Source organism: Atta cephalotes (assembly GCF_000143395.1).
Source record: "Atta cephalotes unplaced genomic scaffold scaffold00015, whole genome shotgun sequence".
NCBI classification, from domain to species: Eukaryota; Metazoa; Arthropoda; class Insecta; order Hymenoptera; family Formicidae; genus Atta; species Atta cephalotes.
In genome coordinates, this window is record NW_012130079.1 from 3,543,833 (window position 1) to 3,567,340 (window position 23,508).

The window sequence follows — 23,508 nt, forward strand, 5'->3', positions numbered from 1 at the left end:
CGTCGCACATATCTGCGTTAAACCGACGATCCACATTTTGTAATGTTCATAATCACAATCGCGGAACTCTTTGAATTCTATTTTTGGATGGCAGGATTAAAATTTTATTGACAAAAGTGGAAGATTCCGTTGTTATAAAAAGTTTAGTTATCTGCCAGTTTGATAGATGAGCGCGATCGAGTACTTGGCTGAATGGAGACTATCCGTAATCGAGAACAACACTATATGAAAGATCGTCTGGATGGTGGGAGGACCGAAAGTTCTATATTGCTCATCAAAATAATCTTCTTAAACGATATGCTAGATGCTGTAAAAATATAAGGGAACATACAGAGAAAAATATTTTTAATGTAATTAAAAAAAACTAATTGCAAATACATATTTGATGATTAATGATTATATCATTTACTTTAAAAACAGAAGAATATAAAAGAAGCTCAAAATAAAAAAAATCATCGCTTCAATTCGTTTTTACAAGGCCAACCATTTCGATCACGTGTATATAACTGTATTATTTGCTACATTTCACGTCTCGTACTTAGCTGTGTTAATGTGTCTGTTTAATCAGCGACCGAACGCTAATAATAGTTCCTTTTTTAGCAATGAGAATTCGATCGAAGAAAAATATTGAATTTATTCGAAAGGTGAAATAATATATTTTATTAATTTCCGAATTTTATTTTAATAATTTCCGAAATTTTAATTTAGATTAATTTAATTAGGCTTAGGAATTTAATTTCCTAAGTCTTAATTATATTTTTTTTTAATCTTTAGATCAAATGTTACATTTTTTATTTTCACCAAGTTCACAAAACACATTTATTTACACAAATATATTTCATGGTATTTACGAAAAAACAATTTAATTCTCAAAAAAAATGAAGATACAAAACATAATACATTTTTTTTTACCTTCTTGAAATGCTTATACACGATATAAATGTTATTATCCATCTATTGTTATTCATCTATTGTTAAGTATGTCATCACATAATATATAGTCTGTATTCCTATATTAATTCTGACAATAATGTATTAAACATAATAAAATTTTTCGTTCATCAGACTCGTTTTATATATATATATTTTTTTTTCACACACATTATCAATTATACTGCAATTCGTATTATCTTCTTTAAAGAAAAAAATAATATAATTTATCTCAAATTAATTTGCATTTTCTACATTGCAAATTTTAAATACATAACATATTCCCTTGATTTTTGAAAATAGTTCAGCAGCACAATATTAAAATTATTCAGTAAGTAACATATTAACAATATGCTGATAAATTTGAACAGGATATTGAGACAGATTGACAATTATGCACAATAAGCTTGTATTGTACCAATCAAAACTTGCTGACATAATTTGATAGCAAATTATTAGTAAAAACTAAGCAGAATATAGTATATTTTATATTCAAATGGAATATATTATTTAAATATATAATTATAAAATAGCAGATTTTGTAATCAATTCTGCCATTATATTGCTATATTTCTGCTAACAAAATTTTGCAAATGATACAGTTGATGCCAGTTAGCCTCAATATCCTTTAAATTTATTGGCATATTATTAATATTTTGCTTACAGGGTAAAAATAACATGATAATTATTATTTGTACATAAAATTAAAATGCCTCAAAGTCACACAATCTGAAAATAAAATAAAACTACATGATAACATAATTCATAAATTGCTAATGAAATTATAACTTTTCGGTAGTTGCTCTTTTAATAAAACTGAATACAAACATCTTTATAATAAAGTTGAGTCAAAATATATCTCTTTGTCTCAAATTAAAAAACAAATAACTTACTCTATAATTTTAGATACGAGAAGAAAACGATGTAAATTGTTACATAAAAATATTACATACACGCTCGATAACTATAGATGGACAAAATGTGATATAGTACATATATTTTCTTTTACACTCACACTTTCAGGTAAGGCACTGCCTTTAGTTCAAAAACGTAATTACATATTATAAATATCTAATATGATCTCTCCTATATATATTTTTGAAATAAATCTTACCTCGCACGTTTACGTTTACAGTATGAATCCATTCATTTGATCATTAGATTCAACGCGAGAAATACTACACATTTTCTTAAAATCCTTTTCAATATATCTTAGCATATCTATACATATTTGTATTAGATATTTAATCCATTACGTTGAATTAATCATCACTTTATGCAAATGATCATATAATCGTACATCAATTATTCATTATTATAAAAAATTATTGATGTGTGTTACTATATATTTCTATTTGATGAATTTATGAAACTGATAAGAAATTTAAATCTCAGTTCGGATCTGTTACCGCAGCATTTATGCAGTCAAATATTATTTGACACTATTTTTAATTTCCATTTACTTTTTTGATTTCGCTCTGATATTAGCACATCCATGAATGAATGTTAACAAAATTAATATTTAATGCTTAAGACTTTTTTCATACATATAAAGTTGCATTCCTTTCTCTGCATTAATTCCATCCAAATTCTATGTCTTCGATTTTTATATTCAATCCTTCGAATGTTGTATCAATGCCAGGATCATCAAAATTTTCGTCCAAGTCAATCTTCTGTAATTGAAATTTTTAATAAATGAATTTAAAAAACTTTTTTTTTCGCTAATAATTATCTAGAATGAATCTATTGTAAAAATATATCAAGTTTTTATACAAACCTGTAATGCAGCGATTTGCGAAGGATCGCCTACCAATAAAATTTGTGGTTCTTTCTCGTTCGTGTCATCGATCATTTTAGAAATCTGGATTTGTTTGTCTTTCGCTAACAGCTTATGCTAAATTTAAGATCTATTAGTTGCATAATCATATCGGACTGCACAAACATATATAATTAATAATTAATTAGATTTTACATTACACTTACATTTTCTTTTACAGTTTTATTTTTTTTTTTATTTTGACTAGAGGATTCAAGAGAGTCTTGCAAAAATGTATCGGCACCATCATCACTGTCGACTAAGGCATGAACTGTTCTCTTGTGCATCACCAACGTGCTACTCTGACGATATTTCCTGGAGCATAGTGTGCATTCGAATGGTCGTTGTGGTGTATGTACCTACGAAGACAAAAATATTTAGAGATATTTATATATATTTATATATATTTTAACAATATTCTTGGAGTATTGTATTCTAGAATATTGTACTCTTATTAATAACTGATTAATAATTGATATAAAATACTTACAAGATGATGTTTATATAGACTAGAATATTCGGTAAACCTTCTACCACAGTTTTCTATGGAACAAACGTAGGGCTTTTCGCCTGAATGTATACGTATGTGATTCTTGTAGTTTGTCGCACTAGCAAACGCTTTACCACATGTCGGTTGCGTACATTTATACGGTCGCTCGCCAGTGTGCGTCCTTACATGAACCTGATAAGCATAAAAAAACTTTTATTGAATTTCGGCAATAAAATATTTTAAGCATCGTACATTGAGCATCCGTACCTTCCTAATATTACTTGTAGTGAACGATCGGCCACAACCGTTAAATGGACATACAAAGGGACGTTCTCCCGTGTGAGTTCTCACGTGTTTTAACAAATCACCCGACGTCTTGAAGCTTTTGTTACACGTTCCATTCGTACATTTATATGGTTTCTCGCCTGTATGCGTCCGTAAATGCGCTTTCAGACTGTAGCCGGTTGAAAAACTCTTTTTGCACTTTGGATGAGTACATCTGTATGGTCTCTGACCAGTATGCGAACGTTCGTGGACCTACAAAAAAGATTAAAAATATGCATTTAATAAGTCTGATTGAGAATATTTAAGGTCGATATTCATACTCAGATCTTATTTAAGATCATCTTAAATAAATCTTAAGAAGTTAAGTCTTAAGAAGTTACGAACCAATCAGAGAACCGCATTAGCGTCTTAAGACATTACTTAAGATAATCTTGAAATAAGAATGGATTATAAATACCTAAATGAGATTTTTCAATTCATTATTTACAAGTATTCATCTCGAAGTATTATATAACAAGTATTGATCTCGAAGAATTGATTACCTTGAGGTGATGAGGTGTGCTGTAAATCTTTGAACATCCTTCTCTAGGACAAGGATACCTAACTTTTACATCAGATATTTTGTTGATTAAAATCTTGGGATCTTTTTTCTTTAACTTCCCATCTTCAATTTCCCATAAATTTTCGTCTACATCCACATGGCCAGCCACCATGTACGCAGTGCCATTGATAAATTCTACTTGTGAATACGTATTTTCTACATTTTCAGTGGCAGTGTCTTCAGCTTGTACAAATGTAGCTGGATCTAATTCCAATTGAAGAGCCTTTCCATCGCCAAATTCCGACAAATCTCGTAGCAAAATAGTATCTCCATTTTCAAGTGTTTGCAGTGTTTGTGTCTTGAAATCTGGATCTGCAAATGTATAAATTCATTATAGATATACCATGAAACAAATAGAACAAAAAGCTATATTTTTTCAAATGCAAATTGTTTATGAAAGGAATAATTCTTTTGTATTATCTGTAATATTCAAGTATAATAATATTAAAAACAGTCGAATTCAAATGGCTACTAACCAATGTCACCAAGATTATTCGTAACAAAAGCTTGAGTCCCATCAGGCAATGTAATTGTAGTCACCATTGTACCAAGCAACTGGTCGTCCAATATAAGCTCCTGTACCTGATTAGTATCCTTTCCAGTGCTATCATTGATCATAACCGACAGACATTCTAGAATATCTACAGGATTAGCCTAAAAGTAAATCATACATCATGTTAGTGCAGATATGGAAACAAAAAATCAATAAAACTAATTGTTGGACAAGCAATTTTATTGTCACAAAATCAAATATTCATTAAATTATTATTTTATTAATAGAAGATATGAAATGTACAAAAATGTTCTACATGACATTATCATCACATTGTTATCAATTTCCATGTACCTCAGACTCTTGCAAGATCATCTCCTCTTCCTCTTCCTCCTCCTGATTCGCAGTATAGTTCGGAGAATCCGCACTTTGCTCCGACATAATCCCCTACAATTATGACCCAGCTGCAAACAGAGAATATTTTTCACTAACAGATGCTAATGATGCTGGACAAGGAGACATTGCGTCCGCGATTTTTGTTTCTCCCTTCGAGATGTTTGTATGCCGAGCAGCGAGACCGCGTGGTACCTTTACCGCAAAAGTCGCAATCAAACAAACGGCCCTTCCATTTCTCGCGATAAGCGATAACAATGACCGACCGGCTCAGCGACGGTTAATAATCCATCGTCGCCGGTGCTGTGATCAACAGCCCGAAGGGACATCGAGATGATGCGACGTTGGCAAGCGTCCTAAACGCGTCGTGGACGGATAAGCAGAACCGCGTCCTGCTTCGACGTGCCTCGCCATCCTCGCGCACGGTTGTCTCGAGAGAAGAGACAGGCCGATACATCGCAAGGCGGCGCGGCATGACGAGGACTCGTTGGGGACTCGAGGGACGAGGCGTCATCACGACTTCACGCCAACATGACATGACATAACTAATTGAACATGATGCGACGTAATCCACACGTTCGTTCGCACGCGGTGAATTGAATTTTCGCCGGTTCTCCGTACGCCAAGCACGCCACAAAGAATCTTGGGAAATATTACCCATAAACTCGGCCGCCCGCGAAATCCTTTGGCGACTAGCGCGCGGCGGACCGGAACTCCGGTGACGGTCATCTCACCATGGTGGCGTACGCGCGCTTCGATTTAAACGTTTAAACGTTTGCGAATAACACCGCTCTGGTTTTGAACAGTTTTTAAAACTGTCTTTTTAAAAACCGACAATGGAATGAGAAGTTAAGAATGGCATTTATATTTACAATCGTTTTAAATACAAAATTAATTATCATTAAGCACCTAGGAAAAAAATGTTTCATATATAATTATATATAATTATATAAAATATATATATATAATATATATATAACATTTTTTCGAGATTGAATAGAAAATTAACTATTTATTGTGTACAAAATTAATTATTCATTATTATTGTTAAATCATTAGTTTAATAAAAGATGTATAATAAAAGATGTATGAACCTTAGTAGCACAATTATTGGCACAATATTGTCCAAATATTGGTTCAATATTATGTCCAACGTTTAATCAATATATTGATAAATAAATTAATTGCTACTAAGGAAGCGATCATCTTCTACATGATCGATAAAATATGTTCTATGATAGACTCGAGTTAAGTTATGCAGTTTCGTTTCTTTAACTAGATGGAATCTTAATACTAATTAAAATCGAACTTAATACTTAATACTTAATTAAAATCGAACTTAGGTATAAAATCGAATTAAGGATATCGCACTACAAGACCAACTGTTCGCTAATCATTAGAAAACTTAGCAAAAATTAATGGGAACCCAACTTAATATCAATAATTAATTCGCATTTTATATTTATAGTAATTTCATATTATAGGTACAATCAATTAACGTTTATGGATTGTTGATTACAATTAAATCATATCTGTGCGGAAATCGGATATACAATGTGTAGTGATAATATCTTGACAATCTAACATGCTCTAATTCGCTTAAGAAATATACGCAACGCTTGCATTTTTCGGCGATCTTTAACTCGCTTTCGTTTCACGCTGTATAAAGCATCATATACAGCAAGATGCTAGTTGCAATAGACTTCGACTACTAAACTTAATTAGATTATTTAGGACCATCATACACAAAATTACATAAGCAAAGCTTAAGGCCCCTAAACCAATGAGCATCTTATGTAAATTGACTGTTATTTCATCGGCTAGAGCCATAAAATCAGAAGAAGAAAATCTTATGTAAATCAATGGCATCTTTATGTTGGATGCTTGGTTTAGGGGCCTTATGTTATAGTTATGCAATTATGCCATGTCATTTTGCGTGTGATGGCCCTTACTCAGCAAAAAGAAAAGCATGAAGAAAAGTTTATATAACTTCCTGTTTCCAATTCAATCTTTCTTTCCATCTGTACATTACAAGATAAATTATAGTCTTAACAAAACAATACAGGTTTGTTTGATATTTAATCGTCGATTAAGTTAATTAAAATTCGATTAATAATAAATCTAATCAAAACTTATTCTATAATGTGTTCTTTCTGCTTCTTGCTGTTGGCTTTTTTTTACGTCTTGCCTTTTCGATTCTTATTCTATTTTTTCGTTTTTGTCCGAGACAAAAGTTAAATATAGAAAGAGACAATTACAATATGAATGTCGATAAAATGTGGTCGCAACTATAAAGAAACGGACAAAAGATAAAAGTCTGTAGATTAGATTTAAATGTTCAGAGTGAAATGAGAATAAATCACCCGGGAAAAAATTTTTTATATATAATTATATAAAAATATATATAATTTTATATAATTGTATATTAATTATATATATTTATATATAAAATTCTATATAATTATATATAAAATTATATAGAATTATATATAATTATATATAAAATATATCTATTTATGTACAAATATATAAAACTATATATAAAATATTTTTTCCCGGGTAATGTATTTCGTAGCGCAACAGGTAGAAGAGAAGCGGATATAATTTAACTTTTGATTATTACTCATTATGTTCGTTATGTTAATTCTTTCTTTATAAATATAATATACTTCTTGTTTATATTTTTTCTTGAAAAATTACTTTCCATTTACTTATGTATCTTATTCGATAGGCCTGCCTTTCTTCTCTGCATCGATTCGATTGTCGGTTCAGCCACGCAACTCGTCGTGACCGCGGGAACGAAGAATACGGCGTGTTCGCGGACGACGTCTGTTTCGCAAGCGTACTAATTTGATCCACGAGCTGTGCGTTCCCGAGGCAAGATGAAAGTACCTCGACAGTGATCCCTTGCGAAGTTAGAATCCTTATTACCTCGGGAACCTCCGCGATGCCTCGAGTCACACGCAAGTGGGATACACGTACATGTGATCGCGGATGGCGAGAAGGGGGATGCTGAAATTCATGCACGGGCTGGCGGTCACCGACGTTCTCCACACCGCGACCTGGATCAGTTCCTATTACCGCATCTACAAGGCACCTTGAGAAAATCCGGCTGGATCCTAGAGTCCCCGCGAATCCATAAGAGAAATCCTTCTCGCCGCAGTGACTGTGATCCGATCTATACGTGCAAGTGTGCGACGTGCTCGTCTCATCGAGATCCTACTAGGAATCGATATTCGACGATTATAGAGCGACGATAATGATGGTGGGTGAAGTGATGAATCTGTGTCTTCTCGCAGATTTCCTTGACCATTCACTTGCGATTACAGCCGGTGTTCAATTTTTGAAAATCTTAAATAATTTTAATCCCTTTATTCACTAGGATGCACATTATTGAAATGACGAACGATGCTTACGATTTGATTAATTTGGCAGCTAACTTCATCGTGTGTGTCTTCGCGTCAATTTTAAATATTATAAAAATTATAGAATTTTCTAATTCCAGAACATTCAGGTCTGATTTTTCATTTTCTGGTTAACTTTAATTATTAGATTTAACTTGATGATGTAAAAATTTATTGTTCTAGCAATGGTTTTAATCAGAACTTATTAATCTCTAAACTGATGATTTTGAATAAAAAGTAACTTTTAAAGTTATCATTATAAAACCATCAGTTTATAATGATTAATCATAACTAAGAAAACATGAGTTTTATATTACCAAAAAATTTTTTATATATAAATAAATAAATTTAAATTTAAACCACCAAGTGAAACAGATTAGAAAGCTGGGCTTTAGAATAGACGTGGAATTTGTATTTTGATATTTAATCTAATATTAAAATTTGAAATTTTAATGAATCAGTTATTAATTATAAAATGCTCTGAATATATTTTTATAAAAACTTAAATAAAAATAGAAATTTGAAAAAAAAGAAAAATTTTAAATAATTTAATTTTCACAGAAATTTTTCTATAATGTTATATAATATCCAAATGTTATATAATATCCAAATTAATGATAAATTCTCGATTTTCGAGTTAGTTTCATATAATTTTTAATATTTATAAGAATTAAAAATGATTTAGTATAGAAACCTAGAAAATATCATAAAAAGAATAGAATTTTATTCGCTTCAGCGTATATAAGCCAGAAAGAGACTTGGTTTACAATAGAAAATCATAAATATCTTTAATATAAAAATATGTTTATCTCATAATTTATAGAGAAAAAATGAATAGAAGATGATAAAGTTGCATAAGCGACTTATTACTACTTTGATTTTTACTTAAAGATAGGAAGGAACATAAATTAGTTTTATAACAATGTTCCTTTGACAAAAGAAATTTTATTGCGAAGCTAATTTGTTCCATCACTTTCTGAGACACTATAATTACAATTCGAATCGAGTAATTACAGTCTCACGCGATAAATTAATTTATCTATGGATTTAATGTATCATTAGAAAGGTAGACATGGTAAGTAGACGTATTATATATACAGATTTATAAATTCTTATGCATGCGTGTGCGCGTGAATCAATGTAATTGCTTCATTGCGACTCGCTGTTACTTAATCAAATCATGATGTACATCACGAGAATGGGATCGCTCTCAGTTTACAGCAATACATATATTTTTTTCCCATTCATGTATACTGTGAGTCAATACTCTTACTAATCAAACTACATTGTGCAAAAGTAAATTAGGTTGCAAACTAATTGCAATGTCTCCATTTAAGTTTGAAACGTTTTGTACTCGATCCAACATTTATAGACTATAAATCACTTTTAAATAATGTATGAAACATTTAGAAAGAGCGACATACACATATCAAGGAAGTTATATTATAATAGAAAATTATATTGTACATAAATTAAATCGCAAACTTGTCTTAATTCATATTTAAAACGTGTTTGTTCTCGATTCCAATGTCTCGGGAAAAAATGTAATGGATATATTATATATAAAGTATGTAAATTTTATATAATTATATATAATTATATATGAAACATTTTTTCCCGAGAAATTATATATAAATATAATTTCTTAATAATGAAACGTTAATAAATAATGAAATATGCATCAAGAAGTTGTAACAAATAATATAAAATTATATGATGTACAAATTTCTTTTCATTTCATAAATTAATTTATTTTTACGTTCTGTTAAAAATGTGTATTATGAACTTTCTTTCTTCTGAACTTTCTCTCTGCGAGAGGCTTCATGCCCTTTCAAAACTCGATCTTTTCGCAAATTCCATTGTCGAAGAGTAGTCATCAGATCTCTAATCGATAATCTATCAATGTAGAAACTACTTATGCACATGAAGTTTCCGCACTGTTGTATCTCAAATGTCGGATTCAATAACCTGATAAGCCCGAATGTACTTCCAAGTGAAGGTGAGCGGAAAAGAAGGCGAAAGGGTGAGTTTAGATACGCACTGCCGAGTATGTGTGTATTTTTATCCGAATCTCCTTGAGAGCTATAAGTTCAGCGCGCATACACGCGTTTTGTTAAAAGGTGTAGGTGTGTTCACTTGAGACGATGTAGGAATACCGATGCATGCGGAGATATAATGTAACTTTCGCGGTCGTGAAGAATATTGCCTTTCAAAGCGCAATGTTGCTGGTTCCAATCCTGCTGGGAAAAGTCTGTCTTGTATATGCTCGCATAGGAAGGGCAGCGTTCCATAAGCAGGTAGAAATGATGTAACGTGTTACGACGTTTATGTCAAGAGTTTATGTTATAATAAATTACTCCCGATTACTTTAGAGAATCTAGAAGCAAGAATAATAGTTAGAAATTGATAGCTATGCAATTGTTAAGGAGTAATAAGATGCATTCTTAAAGTTTTTTTGTACGTTATATCTAGAAAAGTTCTAAAAGTTGATATTTTATGTGATAAGAGCTAAAAAATATATTAAAAAATAAAAAATATTACAGATTTTTAAGACTGATTTAATTCTTTATAAATAAATATAATCATGAGAAGATCATAAAAGATCATAAATATGATCATAAAAGATGACATAAAAATGTAACAATCAATAGAATATTGACTGATCAACGTCATTACTAGAGATGCATCAAATATCCGGAAAGTATCCGATATCTGGTATTATTCGCCACTTTTTTACTATCCGACCAGATAGTCGGATATCACTATTATCCGATTGAAATTTGATATCATTAAATTGTTGATTTTTTCTTATACAAATGAAAATCTAGAAATAAGTATGCTATAATATCTTATGGTATATATTGTCGCAAAATTACAATCTTTTTCTTTAGAAGAAATTTTCTCGGAATCCGGAAAATGTCGGATTCGAAGAAATTGCCTTCTTGGATATTTGATCGGATATCAGATATCCAATGTTACATTCTGCCTGGATATTCGATATTCGATATCTGATAATTTTATGATCCGGTGCATTTCTAGTTATTACTATCTCGTTTTTTTAATTAAGCGTATAAAACATTTTATTAGCGTGTAATATTCATTGAAAAAAAGTTAATGATAAAAAAGCCCCATAAAAAGCTCTATAAAATACAAACTTTCTAAATCGAGGATTACAACGATGTACAACGATATAATTAATAATAGTTCTTTTGATGGTACAGACGACTGCAATATACACTTCTTTGCTATTCACACATTTTTATATATCAATAAATATTACTCTCTTACAGGTTTTAATTCGAAGATTGATTTCTTCTTTACAAGCAGATTATAAGAAGACAGTTATATAATTTCTTCCTATGTTATGCATTATTCTATATGCATCTGCATAGAACGATTTTTAGAAACATAAAGAGATTTATCTATCGAGGTGATGATTGCGAAGTATTCGCCTTAAATTGTTTTACAAAATTCTTGACTTAAAGTCTCAATTAAATTTGGAATCAATTCTTTTCTTGTAATGCAAGACGACATAATATAATAATTATTAAATATTATAATATTTTACAAGTTGAATACAAATAACCATGTTACTAAGGCCCAGTTCCTCATAGTTAACTCTTAACTAAAGTTCAACTTATTCATTGTCTCTTTCCAATTCTAGAATTGGAAAAAGATGAGAAACAAATTGAACTTCGATTAAGAGTTAACCGTGAGTTGTGGAACTGGGCCTAATTCGTATTAGAATTGAATAAACCATGTGAATAGTTTTATCGTTGCTATTATAGTTACTTTATTTTCCTTTGCAAACGAATCTCTATGAAATTGTATACGCGCATACATCTACAGGTAATATCTTGAAACCCGAGTATGTAATATGATATATTCTTACTAAAAAAACTTTCTGTGATAGTTATTTGAGTTTCATATGTATGTACATTGAGTTTCAGCAACCATGCATTATAAAATAATATAATTTTTTATTAAGAAACTCACGGATATATATAATATGTTTTGTAACACAGAGACATTCCAATGAAATTTAATTCATGCATTTTACTTTAACAAAAGTTTGAAATTTTTTTTAAGGAGAAATCTACTCCAAAGTAGGCCTAAAATAATAATAAATGCTGTAAAATTTCTAAATCATCTTTTTTTCACGTTTTTTTTTGTGAATATTCGACTCCAATGACAAGATATATCATTAATTATAAAATAACTATTTTGATTTTAGATAATAGTGCAGGTGTTGATGCTTTTAACGGTAACTGTGGTCAGTTCCTTACCGCTTGCCAATGTGCATGTGAAATTCGTGTCGCCACCTAATGTGTACGAGCATAGTATTACAACAGACGGTTAGTTTCTGATTATGATATTTTATTAATAAATTGAGATGCTTTAATTCATTTAACTCATTTGTATTTAGGAGATCGAACGGTAGCTCAAAAATCATTTATATCAATCGGCCGACGAAATGTAGCCAAGCATTCTAATGATCCCGGTAAATATTTTATTTCTATTCTTATATACAATTATTTTAATTAATTAATTAGGAGTATTAATCAAAATGAACTCTAATCGGTATTCGCTTTGAAATTTTCTTAAGTGCATGTATGAACAGCGTTTGCAGGTTTAGTGTACTTTAAATTAATGTATCTTTACGCAAAGTGTAAAGTAATTGAAATTCAATTGATCAAGAACGTAATGTAATTGAACGATTTATTCCATTTTAAAGGTCAAAATTTGAGGAATAATGTAAGAATATGTAAAGAATATGTAACTATAAGGTTGTAAAAAATAAATAATTTTTCAGAACGTACTTGAAAAAATATCCGACTCTTTTTATTGGATCCGCAAACATCGATTAGAGTTAATAATATATCTTTTAAACGACATCAGTAAAAATCATTTACATCTGTGGTTCATTTTTATAGATTATAATTATAGGACGAGTTTCGGACAAAATCACTTACAGCAGGTGATACAGAGTTCAGGAAACGTCGAATCTCTGTGGCCAATTGGGGTTTTTCTGCCACCAACTGACATCAATGATCTTGGTTATAGCTGGCAAGAAGTATCGCAACGCTTCCCCGATTTCTACAAATCACAGCGTAAGATCATCTTCTCTAAGAGATTTGCTGACTATGATATAAAGCGGTCTACATACGCTTTTTAATTAATGCTTTCTAATCTACTTTTATACTTTGAATAAATGGCACCCTAATTTATTATCTTCTTTTATATGTGTATGTATAATAATGTGTTTCGTTTCCATATAATTTTGGTTCGTTCTAATTGCAGAACAAGATCCATATTTATTGACTGGCCGTGAAGCAATGTTGACAGTTAAATACCTCTATGGATTGGGCGAACTTTTCTTCGACAATTATCCTCATGCAAGAGCGTTATTGCGAAATCAAGAAGAGAGGAGATTGAATGGTTTGCATGGACACATTTTGGGCAGTATAAATCCTAGGTCTCCATTTCACAAGAAAGATAGAAAGGGACAACTAATCTAAGAATGATTTACGTTTAATATTGCTGAGCACAAAAATTCAAACATGAGCTAAATTTTGCAGTATTTATAATATTTTTTTATTACAATTTCCAGAATTTTGTGGACTATAACAAAATGTAACTAGTTAAAAACTAACGTGTATTTTCGGAGGGAACAGGAATGATATATTCAAGATTACATTTTAAATTAATAATTAATAATTAATAATAACATAATTATAGAATGTCCCACCAGTGTTGCATCAACGCTTAATGATAAATTTTTGTACATTTTTCTCAAATTAATTCCAGATTAATAAAATTAATTAATAAATAAAAAATATCTAATAATACATTTAATATTAAATACATTTTAATATTAAAACACGTCTTACTTGTGATTTATTTTATGAGTATAGGTATGCATTATAAAGAACACATATTACATTTTACACATACATCCACAACATACATATCCGTCAGAGAGTGCTGATTCCTACAAAGGATTCACAGGAAGTTTAATCACTTCAATCTCATCCATACGACAAAGTCGTATGTATCATATACAAGCTCAAATAAGCCACCGTATTAAACATACAGATAATGTTATTAAAAAACTACTAGCGATGGTCGTTTTCATCGTTCCGTTACAAAGATCTCCATAACATAGGCACATGTACACTTTTTTGTAATTCCACACGGTATAAGCGCATCTCTCTTCATTGTCATCAGGACCTCGCTGAAAACATAATCTCTGCGTGGCGATACCGTATTCTGTGACATATAAATTCATTAGTATCTTTTAAATTTTTTACAAAAGAATTAAACTAATTGTATCAATTTTAAGTCCTATTATTTAATGATAATTTCATTAATAATGTAATATGAATATAATATTAAATATAAACTTTATGCAAAATATGTATTTTTATTATAGAACTATTTTATAATTATGTCGCTAAATAAAATTTATTTTGAAAAAGGAATTTACCGTTGTTTAAATTTTGACTCTCGATGATTTTTCCGCACCATCCAGAAACACACGGCACCGCGTCGATGCCTTTTTCGAGCGCGATTTGTGTAGAATTCATAGTGAAAGGATCTTTGCACGAGCCTAGGTCTCCTCTCGATCTGCAGCTTACGCATCTCCGAAGAATGCCTGCAATAACGCGACGAATGAAACTGTCACTTTTACCTGCTACCGCGTCATTTCACTCGTGCCGCATAGACATCGAACAATAATGATATGCAGAATTTTCTTATGATTTGGCATTGAATAAAAATTATTTATACAATATAATTTGTAATTTAATAACAATTAATGTATTTTAAATCAGAAAATTTATTTTATTTATAAGATATAAAAATAAATATTCATATAAAATACTATATCTCTTATTAACAAAACAAAAATTTTTGCCAAAGATAAGATATTAATTGAACCTTGTAAAATTTCGAATTTTTTCTTTTGTGTGCAATTTTAATTAAAAAAAAAGAAAAAGAAATTTCATCAAATATGATTACTTGATTTGATTTATTAACCATTAGTTATTCATCTATCAAATTGTCACTTTTTAAAAAAATATTTAAGAATATGATAAAAAATTTTAAGATAAATGCAGATAAAATAATTGAGAAAGTTCTTTGACTTGCGATAGAAACTCACCGACACATTCCTGAAGCGCGATTATACAGAAAGTCAGGATAATTGCTTGGACGCTTGTTTGAAGTTTCATTCTATTTCACTTTTAATCTGGATTCAGTCTTTTTATAGTTGGAGCCTATTAGTTTGTTAATAAACACTGTAGACAATGAGCCAGGAGCTACGATAAAACACAGCCATTTTGGAACTAAACTTAACTGTCTGGAGACAGATATGTATGCCTTGTAGCTGTCTCTACTAGTTCCCCCTTTCACTCAATTTTAAGGTCACAGTATGCCGAAGAAGATCGGATCGAGGGAACGTGAAGGAGATAGCCACGAGATCTCACGAAACGTTCTCGACCGATAACTAGTCGTACAATTTAGACTCAACAGATTTATTCACAATAATATTAAAAGTACGTATGCGCATGATAAAAATGCAGTTAATGATGTCTCAGTCAACAAACAAATTTAAATAATTAAATAATCTCTTGGAAAAATTTTAAGTTTTAGTAAACATCATTATAAGAAAAAATATACCAAATATTCCCGAGAAAAAATGTTTTATATATATATATATATATGGATATATTTTACATATAATTACATATAATTGTATATAAATTATGTTAATTTTACATTTATAATTATATATAATTTTATTTAATTTTGTATAATTAAATATAATTATATATAAATCATTTTTTCTTGGGTTTATAAGAAAAAAGATTAATAATCTAACAATAAGATAAAAATTTTATTTAGCATATAAGAAGTAATTATTATTATCAATTTATAATGTCAAAATAATTTACATTTTGATTATGATATCACTCAACTTCCTCATCCAAAGGATCATCTCGCGGCAGGGGCTGAAATTTGTTTCTTTGCCGACAGACTACTATTATACCCCCACAATAGCAGATTGAAGTCAAGAAAATTATAAATCCCAAGTAGCCCAAATGCCGAAAAAAAACTATAAAAAACAATAAACGAATAAATTTATACATTTATAAAAAAATTGACATACTTGTGATGTACTAATCATTTTACAATTAACTATAATTTAATAATAAAATTTTTATTTTTGTTACTATATTTTATGTGTTCTATTATATTTTCATTGTGCAAGTTTTAACTGACCTTGTGTCAAAAGCCGAGTTTTAGATACAACGATGATCTTCATGCGCATCATATTAATATTATTCACGTAGCAAGTATAATTACCTTGTTCTTGTTGGGACACATCTGTCGAGAAAAAATATATAGTTTAGAAATTTTTACATAGAAACTAAAATTCTTGTCATGCGTTTGAATAAATAAATGAATATATTTCTGTGTTTGTATAAAACTTAAAAAATCAATATACGTGTACTTTTAAATTACCTTTTAAATAGAGAGTTGAGAAAGTATCTACCATCACTCGGGCTTCTCTATCTTTTTGACGAAATGACTGAGCCGTTCCCTTCTTCAAAGTAAGCGCGTCCTTTTTCCAAATTACTTGCGTCTCTATAGTCGATCTACATTCAAAATATATCATCTGTTTCCAATTTTTGTGTTTAATTATATGAAATATTCTATTAGGCGCGAAAGGATTGACTGAATTTAATAAAAAAGATACGCTCGAGAAATCTTTTGGTAAATTACTCCGGACAAGTTATGGTGAGATGTGCGCCTTCGGCGAGAACATATCGTTTAGCGTAACGAAACATTTTGCCTTTTTTCTTTTTTTTTACGCGACACCTTTTGCAAGTTTCTGTTAAAATAAATTCTGGCAAATATCGTACGATGCGACTGATACTGGGAAATTCACTTTGAAGCAGGGCAGATCTAAAAATGTACAGCGTTTTTTAAATTCATTATGTTATCGTATAAAAAATTCCTATTAGAAATTTGAAATTATAGACATTTACTTGCAAGGTAGCATTGGAGATCCTCGGAAAAAATGTATAATGACTGAATCATTTTTCTCTATCATCGTCTAAAAATAGATATCAATAAAGTAATTAATAAATTAGTGATAAAAGATATAAAATCGTTAATGTTTGATTATGTAAAGATTAAAAATACACATAGCACTCACCGAATTTATAATGCTCTTTAATCTACAGTAGCCCCTGCTGGTTTTAATACCGCGATTATTTATACATTGTTTGCATGGACTCCAGGGACCCCATTCGGATATTACCTGAAGGATTACTTCTTCACGAATTTCCGCTAAGTCAGTCATTCTCGAGACCTGTCAGAAGATTCCTTTCTTTGAAATCACGTTAAAAAATTGTTAATCTTATCGTGACACGTTATGATTCCTAAAAAAATTACTAATAAAATGATTCTCTGTCCATTCATTGTTTAAATAAAAAGGACATAATGTATATTTTGTAATCTTTTTTATCAACTAAGAATTTGTTAACTTACTGCAAATTTCGTATTGACAGGCCATAAATATATTTCTTGATACTTTCCCCATTCTGTTAGGTTTCCCTTTTCTAAAAATTCTCCGCCAATATCCTTGAGAAGTGCTAGCCAACAAAATACTAAATACTAATTTTAATACTCAGAACTATTTATTAATATAAATATTGATGAAATATGGATACAATAAATATCAGAAAAATTATAATAAAGGCGGAATAATTAAAGTTAATATTTTAAAAGTTAATTGTAATAAGAAAAGTATCCACATAATTAATAAAAAAATTTTATTAAAAATTTGTCGTTAAAAATAAAGTTAAGCTTTGAAATATGCTTTCAACATAGTGTAATATTATATTACAACAAAATCAAATTATATAAAACTGTCATGTTATTTTACGTTCGATCCTATAATTATATTTTTTTTCTTCCTCTTGTCCTTCTTTGCCATGGCATCGATAAATGCCGGCGTCAATGACTGTGAAGTTTTTTACAACTAGAGAAAGATCCGGCATTGTATAGATTCTACTGTACGAAATGTTATTATCCATTTCCAACTCGACTTCCTTTTCAGGGTTTTCTCGATAACGATCTTGATAATACCAAATTTTTGGTTGAGGTTCCTCATAATCATTGCTTCTGCGAAAATTTAGATCCCAATATTCCCAATAATTTCAAATTCAATCAAAAAATTTATCTTTTAGGAAAACATATTTCTCATGTTTCGAAAAAGTATCATAATAATTAACTAAGTTAATTATAGAACATTTTAATTTAAATTAGGTGACTAAACTTCATTAATTTAATAGACACTGAATTCAATTGATAGAAGTGCTTAAAGTACAATTCATTGTTACTAATTTAATTTTTCTTCCCTTATATACGTGTATATTATTTGATCATCAATTAAATGAGAGTTTGATCAAAATCGCTCTTAAACTTGTTTAATCCTCCGTCTGCAATCATATTTTTAATTTTTTCGTCTGCAATATGGATTTTCTTTGTTCTGGTCAAATTTTTTGTTCTAGACTTGCAAAGAATACGAAAAAATTGAGAGTTACTTGTCAATATCTCTAGTACATCACCAAATAGGTTTTTAGCTCAAATAAAATTTATATTTAATAAAAATTGAAATTTGAGCAAAATGAAGAAAAACGGAATTTGTTTAAAAATATGTAGCAATATTAACAATAAGAGAACTGGGATTCCACCTTCCTTTATTTCGAAGATTTTAAGAGAAATTTTTGAGAGCGAAATTTCGCTTGTGCCAAAAATCCAGATAGTAGACGGAAGGTTAATTTAAGTAATAAAGAAAGGTATCGCTTTTTTATGGACACATTACTTTATTTATTCTAATGTGTATCTGAACAATTCTTACCAAAAGCGACACGCTAGTATAATATTCATATTATTTTCAGCAGCGATGAGCAAATATTCGTCATTCTCCTCAGACGTAATCAATCTGTCTTTATCTCTGCAGTACTTTTTAACATTTACAAGCGTACTGTCAATAGCCACGCAGTTTCTACTTGTTAAAGACACAATAATGATCCAAAGGACGTACATAGCCGTTTTGAAAAATTCAAGAAAATTAAAGTACAAACGAAAAAACGTCTATTGAAGCGTAATACTTGAAGTAAGCGGCGAAAACTGCGCATGCCCATGCATGCAGCTGCACTTTTCATCTCTTTTCCTTCTCTCTCCAATGAATAATTTATACATATTTCATAGTAAGTGCAGAAGGTGTAATTTGCAAAATTATTTTTAATAATGAAATTTTATTGTATAAATAATTCCGTTCTTTGTAGCTGAAATGCAATTTCAATTAATAAAGCATGTATATACATAATTGGACATTGAAAATAAAAAAGAAGACAAAAAGAGAAAATGGATGCAAACTAATTATAGCTAAACTTTTTATGTTTTGCACTTATTTTCTCTTTTTTCTCCTTTTCTTTTCAAATTTCTAATTATGCAAATTCTTTATTTTAATTGAAATTGCATCTTAATGCAGCTACAAAGAATTACGGAATTACTTATACATTCAGATGTTTATTAATAGAAGTAGAAGATTGTACAAGGTGTACTAATTTAAGTGATACTTTAAACAAAGAAAAAGAGTAACCACAAAGTTCAAATTTTTAACTAGAGCTCCTCGCGCAAACTTAATAAAAATCGTATTAAAAAACGAAGAGGTTAACTTATTTTCGCCGCTAAAGTCTGCCGCTTAATTATACGTTATCCAAAATAAAAAGACTTGTATATAATTATTTATTTATTCGAGAAATGAATCCTTCATGATCGGAACATCTCGAGAGGAAGCGACGCATAGTTGCTAATCGCCGCGCAGAATATTTTGGAGCTCGACAATTTACCGCATTCGCGGATTTTTACGTATCTTACCGACCCCGTGTCGTACGACTTCCGGGACGGCGCCAATCGCCAACCAGGTCCGGCTACACGAGATGGCGGACCGATGAACCCGATAGAGTCGGAAGTACGTACCCATGATGCATCACTGATTGTCAACATGGCGGACGTGATTGAAAGTGAGTAAACTTTGCGTTTATTTTCGGGGAAATTAATGGGACAAGCGTCCGCGGGCGATCACGGCGATCGACGCCCGCGGAATCCGCATTCCCAATTTAGCGGTTCGGCGGATCGCGCCGCTGCCAGCGCTTCCGTGCCGTTCGCAATCCCCGTTCGAACGGCGATTGGGTGCGGATCGGGTTTAAAATTTCAAAAATCGCCAACACACGATTCAAGCGGGATTCCGCTGTGAATTTCGCGTTCGGCGTTACCCCGTGGTTGAGTCCGACGGCGGAGTGCCTGTATGTCGCGCCGATCTGCAGCGTTGACCTGCGACGACAGCCACCACGAGTCCAACCGCTCGCGCGGACTGTTTATCAAACATCTCCTCCTGAGTTTGGTTATGTCGTCTCTGCTGTGCTGGAGCACGGTCGATATTCTCTCGCGAATTTGTACCGCCAATTTGACGCTCTCGGAATTTTACCTTCGGACCGAGAGAATAGTTATATTTCCTTGTTGCCCGTAATTGGATTCTTGCTTTTATATTTTATCGCAAATACATTGACTATTGTCATGCAGTCTCAGCTTAGGTATATGCGTTTTTTTTTAATTTCTCAATTTTGTTTTTTGGCATAATATTAATTTGTATGACTTTTAGATATAATGTTGCTGATCTTTATCGTAATACAATAATATGTAATTATTGAAACAATTCTTACTTAATAACTTTGTAGATTATTAGGCTACATGGATTTTATATCAGAAGAAATTATTTCTCCATTTAATATCGCATGTGCATGTAGTGATTTTGAACAAATTTGTTCAGGTGAATCTGCAGAAGCATTGCTATCCATAAAAAATGGTGGATATCCATCCATTGATGAAATCAAGACTGAGATTGAAGATGATACAATGGATATGGATGAGCAGCATAATTTGAATCACTCGGATCAGCAAATGGATACAGAAGAGTCAGAACCGATACCAGAGCTAGGACCTGCAGCTTTAGGTCTGCAAAGGGTAGGCACTCAACCACCTTCCAAACCCAATCCACCTACACAACCGGTACAGGTATTGAATCGTAGAGGGATGCCAGCGAGAATTAGGAAAAAGAACAAATTGTTCTATGATGACATTTTGATCAATCATCCACATCACAGGTGAATTATTCTTTTCATAATTAAAAATAAAAATTATGATTATAATTAGACAGGCAGTAAAATGATAATTGCAGCGCTAAACTTCTTTAAAGTCAGGAATTTTAATTTTCCAAGAAACTTTGTAAAATTTCCTGATTTTTTTCTTGATTTTCTTGACTGTTTTCAATTTCCCTGTTTTCCTTCTTTCCAATTTTGTGATAGTGAATTAAACTGAATTAAATGATTTTTTTTCCAAATTCATTGATGTATAATAATGATGTTTATAGAATCAAGAAGGATCCTTCAGCTATAGATGCAAAACAATCCCCCAAAAAGATGATGCGGCCATCACCAGTGAAGAGGCAGACTAAGATGTCAACCACACCAAAAAGTACAAGTTCATCTTCGCAATCGCAACCAACAACTCCTGTAATGACTCCAATCAAGCAAGAGAAGGAGCCTGATAAACTGTCACAACTTACATCGCCGGATCGAAAAATAGGACAGAAAATTGGCATGAGATTAAGAAACTTGTTAAAGCTACCGAAGGCGCATAAATGGGTGTGTTATGAGTGGTTTTACAGCAATATAGATAAGTATGTATAAATATAATTACTATATTTCTATTTTATCTATATTTATCTATACTTTTTAATATTATTTTATTAGTAATATTAATGAAATAATACAAAAAATATAGATTTTTATAATGATATCAGAGATATAAATTAGTTTTCTTAGTATCCATTCCATATAATGTTTTTTCTTGCAGGGTGTTATTTGAGGGCGATAATGACTTCATGATATGTTTGAAAGAATCGTTTCCACAATTGAAAAGTCGCAAACTTACGCGCGTGGAATGGTGCAAGATTAGAAGGATGATGGGCAAACCGCGAAGATGTTCGCAGTCATTCTTCGAGGAAGAGAGACGTGAATTAGAGAGGAAGAGGCAGAAAATACGAATGTTACAGCAGAGGAAGACAGCAGATATAAGCAGTTTCAAGGATCTACCATCTGAAATACCATTGCAATTAGTAATCGGTACGAAAGTGACAGCAAGATTAAGGAAACCGCAGGATGGTTTATTCACTGGAAGCATCGACGCTGTTGATACCAGTAATAATACTTACAGAATTACGTTTGAGAGAGCTGGACTTGGGACGCATAGTGTCCCTGATTACGAAGTTTTGGTATGTTTCTTGTTCTCTGCAAGGAAAATGTGTACGTTTATATTAATATACGATTTGTTTTAACTAGTCGAATGAACCACCGGAGACAATCAGTTTGACATCATTCTCCCAGAAGTTCAGACCACGACCTTTGCAATATGCACCTTCATCACCATACATGATGAAGTTATCTCCACGATTGACCAATGACCCTTTAATATCGAATGCATCCGTCTCCATTCCAAAAAAGACGAATACCGGTGGTACAGTGAATGGCTTTCCACTCAAATTACTTGAACTTATGGTCAAAGTAAATAAGATATTAACAACCAAAAAGAATAAAGTCAAGAAATTGAAAGAAATGAACGGAGAAGCTGAGAAGAGACGTTCTTTAGGCGAATCGCTTCCTCCCGATTTTGAAAAAAAATATGCAGGGTATAGCTAGTTAAATACATAAAGAATTATGTTAATTAAATATATATATTTAAAAATATATTTTATATATTTTTAATATATAATATAAAATATATTTAAGGGACATTAAAATTATATATATATATATATATATATATATATATATATATATATATATATATATATTATTATATATATTATNTTNTTATATTTTAAAGTAGTAGTAAGTAGTAAGTAGGTAGTACGTACTTACGTACGTTAACTTTACGTAGTAGTAGTATACGAAGTAA

At 30.9% G+C, this 23,508-nt stretch overlaps 4 protein-coding genes across 4 annotated transcripts in view; 2 read left to right on the top strand and 2 right to left on the bottom strand.

Annotated features, from left to right (window-relative positions):
- Nucleotides 1-2,504: 2,504 nt before the first annotated feature.
- LOC105618081 (zinc finger protein 76-like) lies at nucleotides 2,505-5,056 on the bottom strand. Its single transcript, XM_012199619.1, has 8 exons — nucleotides 4,970-5,056; nucleotides 4,599-4,776; nucleotides 4,064-4,434; nucleotides 3,504-3,773; nucleotides 3,237-3,428; nucleotides 2,914-3,105; nucleotides 2,708-2,824; nucleotides 2,505-2,603 (listed from the first exon to the last, which is right to left on the bottom strand). The coding sequence occupies exons 1-8, from the start codon at nucleotides 5,054-5,056 to the stop codon at nucleotides 2,505-2,507; spliced, it is 1,506 nt and encodes a 501-aa protein (XP_012055009.1).
- Nucleotides 5,057-10,393: 5,337 nt separating this feature from the next.
- Nucleotides 10,394-13,931, top strand: LOC105618158. The gene is made up of 5 exons (XM_012199699.1): nucleotides 10,394-10,435; nucleotides 12,647-12,767; nucleotides 12,839-12,913; nucleotides 13,347-13,523; nucleotides 13,714-13,931. Exons 1-5 carry the CDS (start codon nucleotides 10,394-10,396, stop codon nucleotides 13,929-13,931), a joined length of 633 nt encoding a protein of 210 aa, XP_012055089.1.
- A 331-nt stretch (nucleotides 13,932-14,262) lies between these two features.
- Nucleotides 14,263-19,533, bottom strand: LOC105618160. The gene is made up of 10 exons (XM_012199700.1): nucleotides 19,358-19,533; nucleotides 18,368-18,606; nucleotides 17,971-18,074; nucleotides 17,636-17,791; nucleotides 17,466-17,533; nucleotides 17,200-17,382; nucleotides 16,939-17,072; nucleotides 16,696-16,800; nucleotides 14,900-15,067; nucleotides 14,263-14,682 (listed from the first exon to the last, which is right to left on the bottom strand). Exons 1-10 carry the CDS (start codon nucleotides 19,531-19,533, stop codon nucleotides 14,480-14,482), a joined length of 1,536 nt encoding a protein of 511 aa, XP_012055090.1. The 3' UTR covers nucleotides 14,263-14,479.
- Nucleotides 19,534-20,497: 964 nt separating this feature from the next.
- LOC105618085 (protein lin-9 homolog) overlaps nucleotides 20,498-23,508 on the top strand; it is a 3,581-nt gene continuing 570 nt past the window's right edge. The window contains exons 1-5 of the mRNA XM_012199622.1: nucleotides 20,498-20,516; nucleotides 21,323-21,656; nucleotides 21,923-22,231; nucleotides 22,408-22,825; nucleotides 22,893-23,239. Of these exons, the coding sequence (XP_012055012.1) occupies nucleotides 20,498-20,516; nucleotides 21,323-21,656; nucleotides 21,923-22,231; nucleotides 22,408-22,825; nucleotides 22,893-23,239 (1,427 nt within the window). The remainder of the gene's footprint in view (nucleotides 20,517-21,322; nucleotides 21,657-21,922; nucleotides 22,232-22,407; nucleotides 22,826-22,892; nucleotides 23,240-23,508) is intronic.

What these genes read in the sequence shown, in the direction of transcription:
- LOC105618158 (XM_012199699.1), top strand. Translation starts at nt 10,394, where the DNA reads ATGTACTTCCAAGTGAAGGTGAGCGGAAAAGAAGGCGAAAGG. An exon ending in GCGGAAAAGAAGGCGAAAGG is followed by an intron (nt 10,436 to 12,646) that starts GTGAGTTTAGAT and finishes TTTTGATTTTAG; the next exon opens with ATAATAGTGCAGGTGTTGAT. An exon ending in CGATTTCTACAAATCACAGC is followed by an intron (nt 13,524 to 13,713) that starts GTAAGATCATCT and finishes TTCTAATTGCAG; the next exon opens with AACAAGATCCATATTTATTG.
- LOC105618160 (XM_012199700.1), bottom strand. Translation starts at nt 19,533, where the DNA reads ATGTACGTCCTTTGGATCATTATTGTGTCTTTAACAAGTAGAAACTGC. An exon ending in AATATGAATATTATACTAGC is followed by an intron (nt 18,607 to 19,357) that starts GTGTCGCTTTTG and finishes AAATTTTCGCAG; the next exon opens with AAGCAATGATTATGAGGAAC. An exon ending in CTCAACTCTCTATTTAAAAG is followed by an intron (nt 16,801 to 16,938) that starts GTAATTTAAAAG and finishes TTTTCTCGACAG; the next exon opens with ATGTGTCCCAACAAGAACAA.
- LOC105618081 (XM_012199619.1), bottom strand. Translation starts at nt 5,056, where the DNA reads ATGTCGGAGCAAAGTGCGGATTCTCCGAACTATACTGCGAATCAGGAG. An exon ending in GAATAATCTTGGTGACATTG is followed by an intron (nt 4,435 to 4,598) that starts GTTAGTAGCCAT and finishes ATACATTTGCAG; the next exon opens with ATCCAGATTTCAAGACACAA. An exon ending in ATAAAACTGTAAAAGAAAAT is followed by an intron (nt 2,825 to 2,913) that starts GTAAGTGTAATG and finishes TCTTAAATTTAG; the next exon opens with CATAAGCTGTTAGCGAAAGA.